Source organism: Telopea speciosissima, chromosome 8, assembly GCF_018873765.1.
Source record: "Telopea speciosissima isolate NSW1024214 ecotype Mountain lineage chromosome 8, Tspe_v1, whole genome shotgun sequence".
NCBI classification, from domain to species: domain Eukaryota; kingdom Viridiplantae; phylum Streptophyta; class Magnoliopsida; order Proteales; family Proteaceae; genus Telopea; species Telopea speciosissima.
This window is the reverse complement of record NC_057923.1, coordinates 1239979-1255073: the sequence shown is the minus strand read 5'-3', so window position 1 is coordinate 1255073 and position 15095 is coordinate 1239979. Positions and strand designations below refer to the sequence as shown.

Here is a 15095-nt window from a genome sequence, read left to right as displayed (position 1 = left end):
ACCCATGTTCTCTTCTCGAACTGTAGCAGCAAAAGAGGCTAGTCCCAATTTCTCGATAAATGCGGGAATTGAAAGATAAAAAATTGGGATTTTTTTAAGAGCAATGAGGATTGAGACGTGAAAATGAACTGAGAGCAAGAGAATCTAGAATATACAAACGAAGGTGAATTAGGGCATATCGAATTTCCCTCTTTACTCTGTGAGAGAGTCACGGAGAAACTCTCAGTACACTAAGCACCATGGAATAACGAAGAAGATACATATAGGTTTCCGTATTTATAGCAACGGATCTGAATTCTGAAATGAGGTTTTTTTTATTTTTGACTACAGAAGAACCCTAATTTTGGATTGAAATTACGAAATTTTAGAGAAGAAAGAGCATAGAAGAAGTAGAAGAAGGAGAAGCTGAAAAGAGTTACCTGCAGGGTTATCGTAGCCGGAGAAGGAAGGAAGTCGCCGGAAAAGGGCTTGGGTATGCAACGGTTAGGTTGGGTTGATTTTTAGGAACAAATATTTAGGGGTAAAATAGTCTTTTCCAATTAGGTTAGGGTTAGGACGGTAAACGGATCGGATTCGGCTCAGATAGTGCTATATCCGCATCTGCATCCGATTAGCTATCGGGCGGATTCGGATAGTGCTAAACGGATACGGACACGGATACAGATCGGATATTTTATCCGTTTACATGTAAATATAGTTTTTCGGATAGATATAGCCTATCCGTATCCGCATCCGTTTAGCTTTCGAACAGATTCGGATAGTGCTAAACGGATACGAAAACGGATTTCGGCTATTCATTTACACCCCTAGTTAGGGTAATACATAAGTGAGGGCAATTAGGTCTTTTCATTTATAAAAATACAACCAAAGGTAAAATGGTCATTTTGAATTAATTTAGGGTAACAAATAAGTGAAGGTAATTAAGTCTTTTCAGATTTAAGAAAATAGAGCAAAGGGTAAAATGGTCAAAATTTTAGCATCTAACAGTGGTATTTAACGGAATGGACCTATCTGGCATTTGGGGTGTAAAACAGGGGTGATACGTGGAATATTGAGAGGTGGTACATGGAATATTGAACCGCTTAGAGGGGTACGAGGAATATTGGGTGCATTATAGGGGGTACGTGTCCTTTACCCTAAAAATATTCATGCCACTACTTTGGAGGCATATAACAATTGATTTTTTTATTATTTCCAAATTTGACAATTAATTAATCCAGTCTAAAGTTTCTACACCCTATCTTGTTCAATATTCAGATTCACCACTTTATCCTGTCACATGGCCAAACCTTTTTTTGAAGAAATTTTTTTTTTTAGTAGGGTTCGTACATCAATACATGGATGGATCACCCGGAGAAGTTTCTCTACACTGAACAATGCAGAGGAAACTTGCCTTATATATTTTGAAGTCGAAGGTTCACGATAGGGCAGAGCCAGACTTGGCTATCCCTCTGTGACTCATATCCATCCCAATAACAATGGCACATGCCTATTTAATCAAAGGAAAAACTTAGAACACCCACTACCCAATTACCACCCATTACTCAATAAATTAAGGAAAATCTTGTTGTAATCAAAATTGATGAAAAAAAGTTACTCTTTATTATTTATTTATTTATTTTTGTCCTTTTAGTCTTAACACACTTTTTTCTCCCTTCAATGAGGGTAAATCATGTCATTTCACATTGTTCACTTAAAAAAAGTATAGCTTTTTAATAATGATATACATTTTCAAATTATTTTGAGAAACCTTTTTTATGCTTGTGTTAAATATCTTTTGAAAATAAAACAATGGAAAATCAAAAGAAAGTTACAGTTTCACACTTCACCATTTTGGTGACAACAAGATGCACCATCTTGGGAGTTGGGATTGAGCTTGTAAAAATGTAACAACATCAGGCTTTCAGCCATTCTTGAAAGTAGGACTGCATCTGATTTCGGTGAGCAGCATTGCCAACATTAACTGTGGGGATTATCTTGTCAGGCTTCAAGAACTGGAAAAATAACAAGAATATCAGTTATCAGATGCTGCACAACATGGAGATAGGATTCATGCACACACGCTAGAGAGATAGGAGCTATACATAGATCATCTGAATGTAATCCAAAAATAAATACCCTCAATACCTGCACAAATTCCCTGAGTTCCAAGAAGCTGGAGTGCTCACTATATGGGACACCTGATGTCAATGGCAACAAAAGAGTCTTGATCATTCTTGAAAGAGCTACCTCGAAGGGATTGAAATATATACACCATACATATGATATGGTGGAGGTCATAAAATTCACATTTCAAACAGAAAATATTATACACCCATAAAAAGGTAGTTGGTATTCAGATTTAAATATGGAGTTTGGGATTTACAAAGTGCAAACTATAGGAAGCACATTGCAGCCCATGTGCAATGCATTTGATTGTAACCTGTGACCTCATTTGTATGAGCATAGCTGCTTCAGCACAACAACTAGAATTCTACAATAACTTACCGTAGATTGTGACATTGCCACTAGAACGGGGTCTGATTAGATTCAGGTGGTTCCCAGTAACCTCAGAGTAAGTCCAGCCTTGAGAAATAAATTAAGAAAATGAGTTGGGATTACAAATCAGAGAACAACTTCAAGCACTTCACTTATTCATCTTCTTATATTTAAAGGAAAATAAAATGCATTAGCACAAATTGAAGCCCCATTCATCAAGGGAGGGGATCAAGATAGAGGGAAAAAAAATGTGAAAATTTCAATAGACAGCTATAGTAGAAATTTTGTTTACCTGTCGGCCGAAATGCCAAAACTGAGGTATATTGATGCATGTAGGTCACTAAGTACTGCTTCAAAGTCTAGAAGCGAAATATCAGTAGATTAAATAATGGGAAAAGTTTTCATACACGACTGTGTAAACCGTGTATGTGAGAGGGTCTCTCACAAAGAATTGGAAAAGTCATAAATCCCCACCCATTAATTAATTCCTTGAAACTCCCACTCTCTCACATACACGATTTACACTACCGTGTATGAAACCTTTCCCCTTAAATTATAACAATTAAATCATTCAATCAAATAACAAAAACAAAGCTTCAAACCTCAGGTCTCAGCGATGACATAGGTAGAATATGAAGAGGTGTCTCCTCCCCATGTGAACAGAGTTTTCCTGACAGCTCAGGCCAACTAAATGACTTTAGAATCCGCCTCCTTGAAGAATTTGCATATATCTTGACCTAAACAAGTCACAGAATTTTGGTTATTATGCCCTTATCTTTAATCTTAAAAATCTTAATCTTGGTACCATATCACATTTCATTTTCTTCAAGGGAGGGGAAATCAGGTTTTGAGTTCAGGTTTTGAGTTTCAGAATAACTTTAAACAAGATATGAAATAATAGACCTAGAAAGCTGCGACAATCATAACAAAGTAATAAATCTCTTAAATCATTGCAACCCGATTGACATGTGTCATGAAGATAGACTCAATCCTCTAAATATCCAAATGCCAAAGAAAACGTTAAAATATTCAGCTGCCTCAGTGAAGTCAAGTACTTAAAGAATCCGAAAAGTTAGCAAAAACATTTCAAAGTTCAAACAGAGAATTACTTGCTCAGACTATTAATTAAAGAATTGGTTTTAAATTTTAAAATTTTTAACAGAAGTTACCAACTTTAGTTTTTCAATGGAAATGGCCAACTTGAACAAGGATCATGTCCAGGCCAAGCAAACTTCTCTTAACATTAAACAGAGTTAACTTTGCAAAGTATAAATGTATAATACGAGAATGGATCTTTGGAGAACCTTCTCCATAAAAGTAAAACATCTTCCCATAAAATGTATATCGCTTGGCTCCCAACGACTTGGATGGCTCATCAAGCACAAAAATAGAACGAATGTTAATCAGCATACCCCTAATGCCTTAGAAATAGCAAGATAAACACACTCTTTCCCAATACTGTATGCTCCAACAACGATAAGGGTTTTCGGCTGCTTTGTGAGACTCTTTTTAGTTATCATTACAACAAAATCCAAAACATCTTCCTTGGAGGGGAACCTGAAATGAAAGAAAATACAACCGCATAATTGGAAAGAAGAAGAAAAATAAAGCAAATAATGAAGTGTTAAGTTGAAGCAACAGGGCTACCTAGAGGAGGTATTACCTGTATTTTGGGTTGCAATAAGTGGTGTCCAGGTAAAGCACATTAATTTGATGGTTTGCAAGAAGCGGATGCAACTGCATTGATCTACAGGCCCTGAAGTCTCCAGTGTGCAAATAGCTACGTCCATCTTCCAGACGAAAATGAATAAGTGCTGCACCAGGACAATGATTAGCATCCAGCATTGTCACTTTGATGCCTTCAATAACATGTTCAGTCTCTAGTTCCAAAGGACAGATGAATCTGCAAACAGAGAATCATACTAAAATAAATTTAGGGTAGGACAAAGATAACAGTGGTTATATTACCCACAGGATGATAGAACCCTCAACCTTCCTGGGCCTAAAAGCAAAAGATGGCAAACAATAGATGGGGAATTTGGCACCTTCAATGAATTTTATAACATTTTTTTCTGCACTGAGTAGTGACTGTTTCAACGTTACATGTTTCCCAGCATTCAAATAATTGGGAGGATAAATTTTCATTTCTCCCATGTCATAATGCAATTTTCTGCAGTTTATTGCATTCCAAGTGATACAAAAATTTGAAGAAATTTTAAGACAAACAGGAACTACTTGCAACATTTTGCTTAGGGGAAGTATTAGGCATAGAGTCCTTACGAGGGATTTACTAATAGACACATTCTCACAAGGCGAGCAGTGAGAGGAGTACAATAGATGGGCCCATGTGACCATCCCTTGCTCAAGCCACCGTAATGATCATGGTGGAAGTGGCTAAGGAAGTATGCAGCACATCCTTCAATAAGACCATAACGGAATGCATCTACGGTGAATGGAGTTCCTGAAAACATAACAATTAACAGGGCCCTTTAAGAACAAGTTAAATATACAGTTAAACTCTATTAAGTAATATATAATAACACAATTAGAGTATAGAGTCTTTCATTCTTTTTCTCTTTTTATTTGGCTCTGTTAATTAAAGTATATTGAGCTCTAGGGTTAGGACTATCTCGATTAGAATAGTCTTATTCTAATCAAGAGGCCCAACTCCTAGGTGTCTCCTTTTATACTTGTAATTAGAGTCAGTCCGTCCTAGTTAGTCTTGTCCTAGTCCTAGTCTGGTTTCCTACTGTAATTATGTTTCTTTTTCTATTTTGGTGATTCCTAGTAGGATTAGGAATCTTTGCTTGTATTCTGATTCTATTTAAATAAAGATCTGTGGGAGGGGACTGACTAGTTCGATCCAACACAACTAATCAGTCCCCTTTTTCCCTTCTTCATCTCTCTTGGTTCTCTGGTTTCTTTATTGTAACCTGTTACATGGTGTCAGAGCACTGATATCAACAATTTGCTAAAGTATTCACTGCTGATTTGAGAGTCTTTCAAGGGTTTCAAGCTTTTCTGATCACAGCCTTCATGCTGCCAATGTTTGGTTGATTTTGCCCTAGTTGATGATCTAATAACAATAAGCTAGGGCATCTTACTTATTATTCTGCATCTATAGGAAGCACTTCATTCAAGATTGACTCTACAACTCCTGCGAATTCAAGTTTTTGGAATTTTTTAACACAATACCTAATATCTGTTCAGCCATTCAAATGGCTACATATTTGAAGCTCAATTGCTCCATGTAGAAGGTACATTTGATCCATTGATTGGATTACTTTGTTGCATTAATTTTACTCTTCTATTGCCCGGTTACCATACCCATACCATCCCCTAAACCAGTTCAGGTCTATCACCGACGTTGACTACTTGGCTTACCATCCACCAGTACTACTGTCTCGGACACCACAATACCCAATACATTACCCTCTGCTACCAATGTTCCATAGATGCCATCCACTACTGTAGATGACGCGCCTCCATCCACTCAATTTGATTCTGATGTTGAAGTCTCCATCGACTTACCAGTTGTTGTTCGTAAAGGTACTCGCTCCTGTACTCAAAAGTCCCACAAATCCTTAATTGTTTATCCTATTGAGCAGTATGTCTCCATTTCTCATCTTCCATCCCACTATCACCCACTTGCTTTTGCCTTATGTATTAACTTTGTTCCTAAAACCTACCGTGAGGCTTTTTCTCACCCTGGTTGGCAGGCAGCAATGGACACAAAGATGGATGCTTTATTATCTAGAGAAACTTAAGACTCTGTTTCATTACCTACTGGGAAGGATCTTGTCAAGTGTTGATGGGTTTATACTATCAAATACAATCTGAATGGGTCTGTTGAGCAGTTTATGGCTAGATTAGTTGCTAAAGGCTATACCCAAACCTATGGTGCTGATTACTTTGAAACTTTCTCGCCTATTGCTTACTTAAATTTTGTTTGTGTTCTTATTTCTCTGGCTGTCAACTTAGAGTGGCCCATGTATCAGATGGATATCAAAAATGTTTTTCTCTATGGTGATCTTCAAGAGGAGGTGTATATGGAGCAACCTCCAGGGTATATTGTTCAGGGGGAGAATTCCACCAAAGTATGCAAGCTTTGTAAGGCAATCTATGGGTTGAAACAATCTCCAAGAGCATGTTTTGATAAGTTCAAACCATGCTAACTCAGTTTGGGTTCTCACAGTATTAAACTGACCATTCCGTATTTGTTCGTCACCAGAATTCAAAAATGGTTGTGATGGTAGTTTATGTGGATGATATTATTATATCTAGTAATGATGTTTCTGGTAGTGCTCAAGTTAAATCCTATCTTCATCAGCATTTTCCAGATGAAAGACTTGGGTGTTCTCAAGTATTTCCTTGGTATTGAAATTTTACGAAGCAAGAAAGGTGTTAGCTTATCACAAAGGAAATATGCCCTTGACCTTCTGTCTGAAACTAGAATGTTTGCTTCCAAACCGGCAGATACTCCCATGGATCCCCATCAAAAGCTTGGTTCCAGTGAGAGAAGATTTTATAAATATCTATTGGTATAGAAGATTAGTTGGGAAACTCATTTACCTTATTGTTACTCGACCAGATATATCCTTTGTCGTTGGAGTTATTAGTCAATTTATGCAAACTCCAAAGAAAATTCATTGGGATGCTACTTGTCGTGTGTTACGATACTTAAAAGGTGCTCCTGGTAAGGGACTCATTTATTGACCTAATCAAAATGTTAATCTGGTTAGGTATCTAATGCTGATTGGGCTGGTGTTGATGGTGATAGGCGTCCTACGATCGGTTATTGTACCTTTGTGGGTGGTAACTTAGTTACCTAGAAAAGCAAGAAACAAGCTATTGTTGTTAGATCTAATGCTGAAGCTAAGTATCGGGCAATGGCACATACTACAACTTCGTTAATATGGATAAAATCATTGCTTCAAGAGTTGGGATTTCCTATCACTCAACCTATGCAGATGTTTTGTGATAATCAAGCTGCTATTTATATTGCAAGCAATCCAGTGTTTCATGAGAGGACCAAGCACATTGAAGTTGATTGTCCCTTTGTTCGGATGTTGTAATGAAGAAGTTGGTTTCTACTCCACTTGTTTCAACTACCAACCAACTCGGTGATATGTTTACCAAACCGCTGTTTGAACCTGCTTTTCGAAGAAGTTGTTCCAAGCTGGGCCAAGGTGATTTGTACGCTCCAGCTTGAGGGGGAGTGTTAAAATATATCAAGCACTAGGGTTAGGGCTGCCTCGGAATATTCTAATTGACATGCCTAACTCCTACGTGTCTCCTTTTATAGTTGTAAGAGTCAGTCTGTCCTAGTTAATCTAGTCCTAGTCCTAGTCTGGTTTCCTACTGTAATTATGTTTCTATTTCTATTTTGGTGATTCCTCGTAGGGTTTGGAGTCTTTGCTTGTATTCTAACTCTATATAAATAAAGGCCTGTGGGAGGGGACTGACTAGTTTGATCCAACACAACTAATCAGTCCCCTTTTTCCCTTCTTCATCTCTCTCAGTTCTCTGGTTTCTCTATTGTAACCTGTTACAGGCTCCATGATGCCTAGCGATTTTTGTTTATTTCTTTTCGTTTTCAGATGAGTACAAGGTCAAACCACCAAGCTACACACCTTAATAAAAGTAAAAATAAAACCACAACAAGGACACCTTGTTAAATAAATTGTGGTGCTGGCTGGAAGCTTCTTTGCCTTCAGAACAAAATCCTAGAGGTTCATAACTCACAACTTTAACCCTACCCATCGCTAAACTTGTCAACTTATATATTATAATACATTAAGAGAACCCATCTTCCTACTTATCCTGGGGAAGCCAAACCTTGATTCTGTAAATTCCTGGAAATACCCTTAATATACTAAGGTAGAGATGAAAACTAAGGTGAGAATAGTAAATTAAAAAAAAAATGTCCATAAAATGATAGCCACAAAATGGTTAAGAAACTGCAAGCTCTTGGTCTTGTTGGATACTTGGATCTTTTCTCTGTCTCCTCCTCTTAAGCACAGCACCCCTACATTACCCCACTTACATATCTCTCTCTTACTTCCTACACCAAAAAAAAAAATTTAAGAAAAACAAAAGACCAATTTTACATGCATGTGCATAGCACATGGCCAACAGTTCTTATAAATTGAACCACCAAGGGATGAACCTTATCTGCAGGAATACTCACCATTATACAACAATGAATCCATTTAGATAGCTAAAAATGACTGATATCAAAGTCTATACAATGTCAGGCTTCGGATTAGGTCCTGGTTTAATTCTGCATGTGTTAATATTAACATATTTAATACAAACATATACTTTGTGTATGATATATAGGTCTTCTTCTTGATAATGTTCTGTTGAGTGCATTTGTATATCAGTTGGAGGTCTATGGGTGTCCATAGACCTCTACCGTGGGATTGGTATTTGTTTCTTTCTATGGTTATGTTAGACTTTCCTATTATAACTAGGTGAAGTTTCCTAGTGTGACTAGGATCAGTTAGGATTAGCTAAGTTAGAGTCTGTTTTGCTTTATGATTGTAATCTGTAGTTTTATATATATATATATATATAACATTAGTTGCCGGATTGCTCTCTCTAATCTATCACACATCCTTCCTCTCTCTCTCTCAGTCTACAATCTTTTTCTTCTCTCTTCTCCTTCATTCTTTTAGTTATCTGGCTGGTTAAGTTCTGATCTCATTACATGTTCTATTTATCATTTTTTTTAAAATTTAATATCTTATAGCTTTGACAATTTATAAATCTTTCTCCTGCTATTATTAGATTGTAATAAGTCAAAATAAAAGATAAACCATATCCATTTTATCCTGCTTTTGTCTATGCCCATCGTATATCTATGCTTCTATAGTTTGTACCCAGGAAGTTTTAGATTTGTCTTCATCTGCTAGTACTAAAATATGCTGTGTGTATGCCATATAGGCTTAACTAAAATCGAGTATGACATATAGGCAGCTTCTTGAGGAAATTTCTGTTTTCTGAAAATATGACATCTAGAAGCTCCGGTAACTAAACCTGCCTTTTAGATGAGAATTTTAATTTGTTGTTTGGTTAAGGTGCCCTCTAGCTGAAGGGGTAAAACTAAAATGAATTGGGAAGAAGTTGTAAGAAAATATATGAACAGCTTTGGTTGACAATAAAAAATGGCTTTTAAAAGAGTTGAACAGGGAAACAGGATTCACGTAGCCAATCACATTTAGATGAAAGAAGACTTAGTTGAGTTGAGAGAGGTGGGAGGCTTCTTGTCTAAACTAAAATCAAAATGTAAATTATCATTGTTGCCTTCAGTATATACCTCTACCACATGGGAGTTCAAAGTGAGTGCATCACCCTTTGTGATGTTAAAATTTCAGTAAATCCAAGCATGCAGAAGCTAAGCATGATGTTCTATGAGAATCACCTACACACTACCAATTTGGATCCACATAGTATAGTAATCTTCTATTCTTTATTCAGTTTACAGATGAACAACATGGAACGACATTTATGTTGATGATGGGTCAATAGGATTTTTTTTTGTTTGTTATGAAAATTATGAGATTATCTTCGTAGCCAAAATAAAAAACTTTTATAAATCCCCTCCCCTTTTGCATTTTATAATATATATTATATCGCCCAAAAAAAAAACTTGAGGAAGATAGATTGAACATACATGCAAAGTAGGACGTCGGAACTGAAGAAAGAATTAAAAGAGATAGACAGAGAAAGCGACCAAGTGTAAATCCATCAAATGTAGACCTCAAGCAACACATTCAAATTATCGAGGGCTACATTCAAGCCATTCGTAATCTAATCATTTCTGGACGGAACCGATACCTCCATAAGTAATTCTCCAAAGATTTTCAAGTTTCACCCCCGACATTTAGAGGGAGAACTGAACCCAGACTGAAATTTCAAGTACAAACTCACCAGGGATTTTCTTATAGAAGGGGCAAATACGCCGGCTATTATCGCCACCCCTATTGCTCATCTTCCCAAAAGAAGGAACTTTTGAATTCATATGGTCGTTGAGCCGCTCAGGGGAGATTGATTGCATCGTATTCTTCTCCCTCAAAGGTAAAGACGATACCTTAGATCCGGAATTCGATCCAGTGGTCTTCTTGAAACCCCATACCTGGAACAGGTCTGCTTGCTTAAGCCTTTTCTGTTTCTGCGGATTCCTCTCCAACAAGCATGACCAATCTGTTCCACTGCGATAAAAATCAGAAGCGAAGCCCTCTTGTGAAGTTCCAACGGATGGATCTTCAACTCCATTATTTTCTCTCGTTTCTTCTTCTTCTTCCGAAACTAGCTGAAAAGAAGGAAACCCGTTCTCGTCGATGTCATCGTCAATCGATATATCCTCAGCTTCGTCTGTAAGCATCTTCTGATTAACAGTCAGAAAACTAAAAGAGGAGCTCATTTCGCCCCCTCTTTTAATTTTCTGTCATCATTTTATCAGACGGCGTCACCGCGGGAAAACGAAAACCTTCGTATTCGAAAGAGATGGCGTGAAGTGAACTAGTATTGGAAATCGGATCGGACATTCGGACCTCGATTCCAGAATCCAGATACCTGAAACGGATCAGCTGTTCCATCCCGATTCGATCTGTCGTGGCCGCTCCACCGAATTTCTCATGATTCCCTTTTTAACAATGCACGGTGAACACGTGTCATGTCTTACATGCATCAGGATCACCTGTCAATTGCATCAAGTTCTAATTTTCCAGGGTGGAAAAACATAGTAAAAGGAAATCTTTTGAGAGAACCGGGGGAGAGGAAGAGCATACTAAGAATTAAAATTTTGGGCAAGAGATCCCTACTTGGTGGTGTTTTCTACACTTTCTTAGAGAACACCTTGAGATGACACTTCGGCCCCCTAGGTAGATACCCAGGCGTGCTCACCCATAAGAGAGCATAAGAAACACCATCTGTTGCGTCAAGAAATCGTCCGGTGGTCCCTCGAGTGCTGTAACCTGCAAAAGGACCTGGGTGACAAAAGAGAACCGGTGTGGTTTCGGCCTAGGACTCTCCGATTCCTAAGTTAGATCTCTCTGAACAAACAGATGAATAGTTAGAATTCAAGATTGGTTGATGGGGTAAAGTACCTTCTCTTTTATAGTGGAACGTGGCGGTGTGGATAGTCCCAATCGATGACGAACAGTTCTCGTAGTTGATAGAATCCCTGGGTAGCAGGGTTCTTCCTAGGTTGGTTGCCTCCTGCGGGAGGTAGTGTCCCAGTAGAGATGTGCTTAATAGATAGATGTTGGTACGTGTTAGATAAGGTCCATGGTGTTCGGAGTCCGTATGGGTCTGTGTGGCTGGTAGGCGGCGGCCTAGTGCCCTTGAGACAGTGTATGTCTTGTGGATGGCGGTGGTTGTAGGCTGGTCTTGGGTCTCGGTCTACGTCCAAGGTCCGATCTGTGCCCGAGGTCCATGCCCGTGGTCTTGCCTGGGTTCAAGCTCGTGGCTTTGCCTGAGGCAACGCCTGGGAGGCCGCTCCTGGTGAGGCTGCTCCTGTGAGGTCGCGCGTGTAGGCAGTGCCCATGAGGCCATGCCTGTGAGGCTGCACCTGTAGGCTGCGCCCGTGAGGCCGCGTCCGTGAGGCTACGCCTGGGGGGCCGCTTGTGGTTCATGTTTGAGTTGGTTCTCCGTCGGGCCTGGGATGGCCCACCTCTTTGGGTCGGGACACGTGGCGGCTCCCGATTGATCAGTGTGAATTTGGGTTCATTACCACCCAATAGAGATTTTTTTTCTTTATTTTTTTTTTATCTATACTCGAACACTTGTATGGGGAAAATAGGACTTATGGATGCAATCAAATATTTAGTATGGGAGAGGGTTCTCTAAGCAAGCAGGTACTCTACTCTCTATCATATTGATTTGTAAAATAAGAAATATGTCTGCTTTGTAAAAAAAAAAAATAGTTCACAGGGTATCCCAAATTTCACTTTTGAAACTTTGGGTACCCAGACCGTAGAGTGTGGGGAGGTTCATCAAATGGGATCTACTCTGTGAAGGCTGGATATCACTTTCTTTGTAACCAAAGAGACAGTAAAGAGCATAGAAGAAAAACTCGACCGAAACCTATCGAAACCATCGAGTTAACTCGGTTTCGCAGGTTTCCGAGATGAGTTGAAGGGAGATTTTATAAAATCCTTGGATTCGACCGGGTTTCGATGGTTTCGACCATATTCGGTGGTTTCGACACATATGCCCATTGAAACTAGGGGAAACTTGGCTCGAAACTAGGACAGACAGGTATTTATACAAAAAATTGCCAGAAACCAGGCTAGAAATATAAGAGTCAGGACAGACACTTAGTTATGTCTAATATCATTTAAGTAAATGGTTTTGTATTTGTATTTCATTTACTTAAGTTATTATTCATAAATAAGTAAATATCCCCTATTTGAATCCAATAAAAATAGTTAAAAAATCAATATCCAAAAGAAAAAAAAAGTCAACCCCCTAGTTCAAGAACAAAAACTAGATTATCGATGGTAGTTGTTAGGTGCAATTTTCAACTTTTTAATACTAGGGTTTTTGTCAAATCTAAAAATTCCATAAATCTTAATATGTTAAAACATTTATAAAAACCAAAAGTGCGGTAAAATATTCATTTGTTTTGATGTCCAAAAAAATATTTTCATTTAGAGCGATTTTGACAGCATTCGCACACACCAAATTAAGTTTGACCGGTACATAACTCCTTCAATATAAATTAGATTTAAGCAATCTTAGACTTGTTGGAAATCTATCAAAACAAAGCTTTCTAACAAATCCAAGTTTGCTTAAATCTCATTTATATTGAATGAGTTATGTTCCGGTCAAACCTTATTCGATACCATGTCCAAGAACAATATACAGTATCAAACTTGGATCAAAACCATAAGTAATATTTTTAGTGTTCTCTATGTGGAACTAATACATGGATTGAGTTTGAAATGTCAAAAATAGGCAACACAATAAGAATCAGGGCAAAAAAAAACAACTTCTGGGCCTCGAAACCAAGGTTCGAGTTAGCTTGGAGAAAGTCCTAGGTTTCGACCGAGACAAACTCATTTTCTGGCTGGTCGAAACCTAGCCGAAACCCGAGTTTTAGAACCTTGGTAAAGACAGAACTGTTGCAGCTTCTTCTTCTACAGCTTTGCCCAATGACATTCCAGATGAAGTTTGGAAGAATATTTGGAATTGCAATACCAGCCCAAAAGTCAGGAATTTTTTATGGCGTGCTTGTTCCTCTGGGATTGCTACAGGGGTAGGTCTAATAAGGAGGAAATTCAATATTGATCCGGGGTGCCCAAGATGTGGTGTCTTAGAAACGACCGATCACATTATCCTTGACTGTCCCTTTGCAAGATCAGTTTGGTTTGGGTGTCACCTTTCTTTTATTCCCCCTCCCAATCCTAAGCTCCAATGCTTTATTCAGCAATGGCGATCTCGCTGCCCCTCCAACAAGAAGGCAGGAAAAGAAATGTCCAGTTTGGCAGCCTTTATTTGTTGGGCCCTGTGGAAAGCGCGAAATGAGATGTTGTTTACTGGGAGACTATTCTCCCCTCTTGAAGTTATCAACAATGCTGAAGAAAGGCTTCATGAACTCCAATCTATCACAACTGGCTCCACTACTGCTCCCTCTCCACAAAACAAAAGTTCAGCTACCTAGTCTCCACCTCAGTCAAAGTTCTACAAGTTGAACTCTGATGCTTCAACAAAAGGGGTTGCAGGGGGCTTGGGTTATGTGATCCGCAATGATGCCGGTCTCCCTATTGCGGTTGTCTCGTCTTCGGCTTCCTTCTCTTCTACCCTGGAAGGAGAAGCGTTGGCCCTTAGATCTGGTTTATTGCTGGCCATCTCGGAAGGTCTTGAAGACTTGGTTGTGGAATCGGATTGCCTGCAGCTGGTGACTTAGCTTTCAGGTTCCCCCCCCTCCTCAACCACCTATCAGAGTGGCTAGTGTTGTTGAGGATATCCTTCATCTGGCCTCTTCTTACTTTACCTCGGTTAGCTTCAACCACATCTCCAGGGAGATTAACAGCGTGGCTGACTCCCTGGCTCGGAAAGCCATGTCTTGTGCGTGTGAGATAGCTTGGCACCCTTCCACTCACTGGCTATTTGATGCTTGTAACTCGGATATCTTGTGTTTTTTACGCTTAAAAAAATAAAGTATCTTTCAACCCCCAAAAAAATAAAAAAACTTTGGGTACCCCAAGTCTCCTTTTTTTTAAAAAGTTGGGCACCTCTCGTGTAATTTACCCCCTTTTTTTTTTAAGAAAAAAATTCAAATAAAAAATAGGAAAAAGTTTTCATACACCGTGTATGTGAGAGGGTGGGAGTTTCAAGACATTAATTAATGGGTGGGGATTTATGACTTTTCCAATTCTTTGTGAGAGCCCCTCTCACATACACGGCTTACACAGCCGTGTATGAAAATTTTCCCCTAAAAAATAATAAAAAAGATGAGAAGAAAGAGAATACTGTGATTGTTTTGTGTTTTTTTTTTGGGAGGGGGGGGGGGGAAACAACGAAAACAGTGATTCAAGAACCTACACCATAACTAAGAAATAAGAACAATACAATAAAGGGAAAGTTTTCCCTTATCGCATGGTGAA

At 38.6% G+C, this 15095-nt stretch overlaps 1 protein-coding gene across 2 annotated transcripts; it reads right to left on the bottom strand.

The window, feature by feature from the left end:
• Positions 1–1889: 1889 nt before the first annotated feature.
• On the bottom strand, positions 1890–10903 carry LOC122670520 (DNA cross-link repair protein SNM1). Of its 2 annotated transcripts, none has more exons than XM_043867429.1 (9): positions 10414–10903; positions 4759–4939; positions 4142–4381; positions 3891–4035; positions 3081–3215; positions 2771–2837; positions 2488–2565; positions 2128–2180; positions 1890–1994 (listed from the first exon to the last, which is right to left on the bottom strand). In XM_043867429.1, the coding sequence occupies exons 1-9, from the start codon at positions 10865–10867 to the stop codon at positions 1896–1898; spliced, it is 1452 nt and encodes a 483-aa protein (XP_043723364.1). In that variant the 5' UTR covers positions 10868–10903; the 3' UTR covers positions 1890–1895. The 2 variants fall into 2 exon arrangements, with proteins under 2 accessions (XP_043723364.1, XP_043723366.1); XM_043867431.1 differs by having other exon boundaries at positions 2771–2825.
• Positions 10904–15095: the final 4192 nt, after the last annotated feature.

What these genes read in the sequence shown, in the direction of transcription:
- LOC122670520 (XM_043867429.1), bottom strand. Translation starts at nt 10,867, where the DNA reads ATGCTTACAGACGAAGCTGAGGATATATCGATTGACGATGACATCGAC. An exon ending in CTATTTCTAAGGCATTAGGG is followed by an intron (nt 3,216 to 3,890) that starts GTATGCTGATTA and finishes TGACTTGTTTAG; the next exon opens with GTCAAGATATATGCAAATTC. An exon ending in TGTCATCGCTGAGACCTGAG is followed by an intron (nt 2,838 to 3,080) that starts GTTTGAAGCTTT and finishes TTTCGCTTCTAG; the next exon opens with ACTTTGAAGCAGTACTTAGT.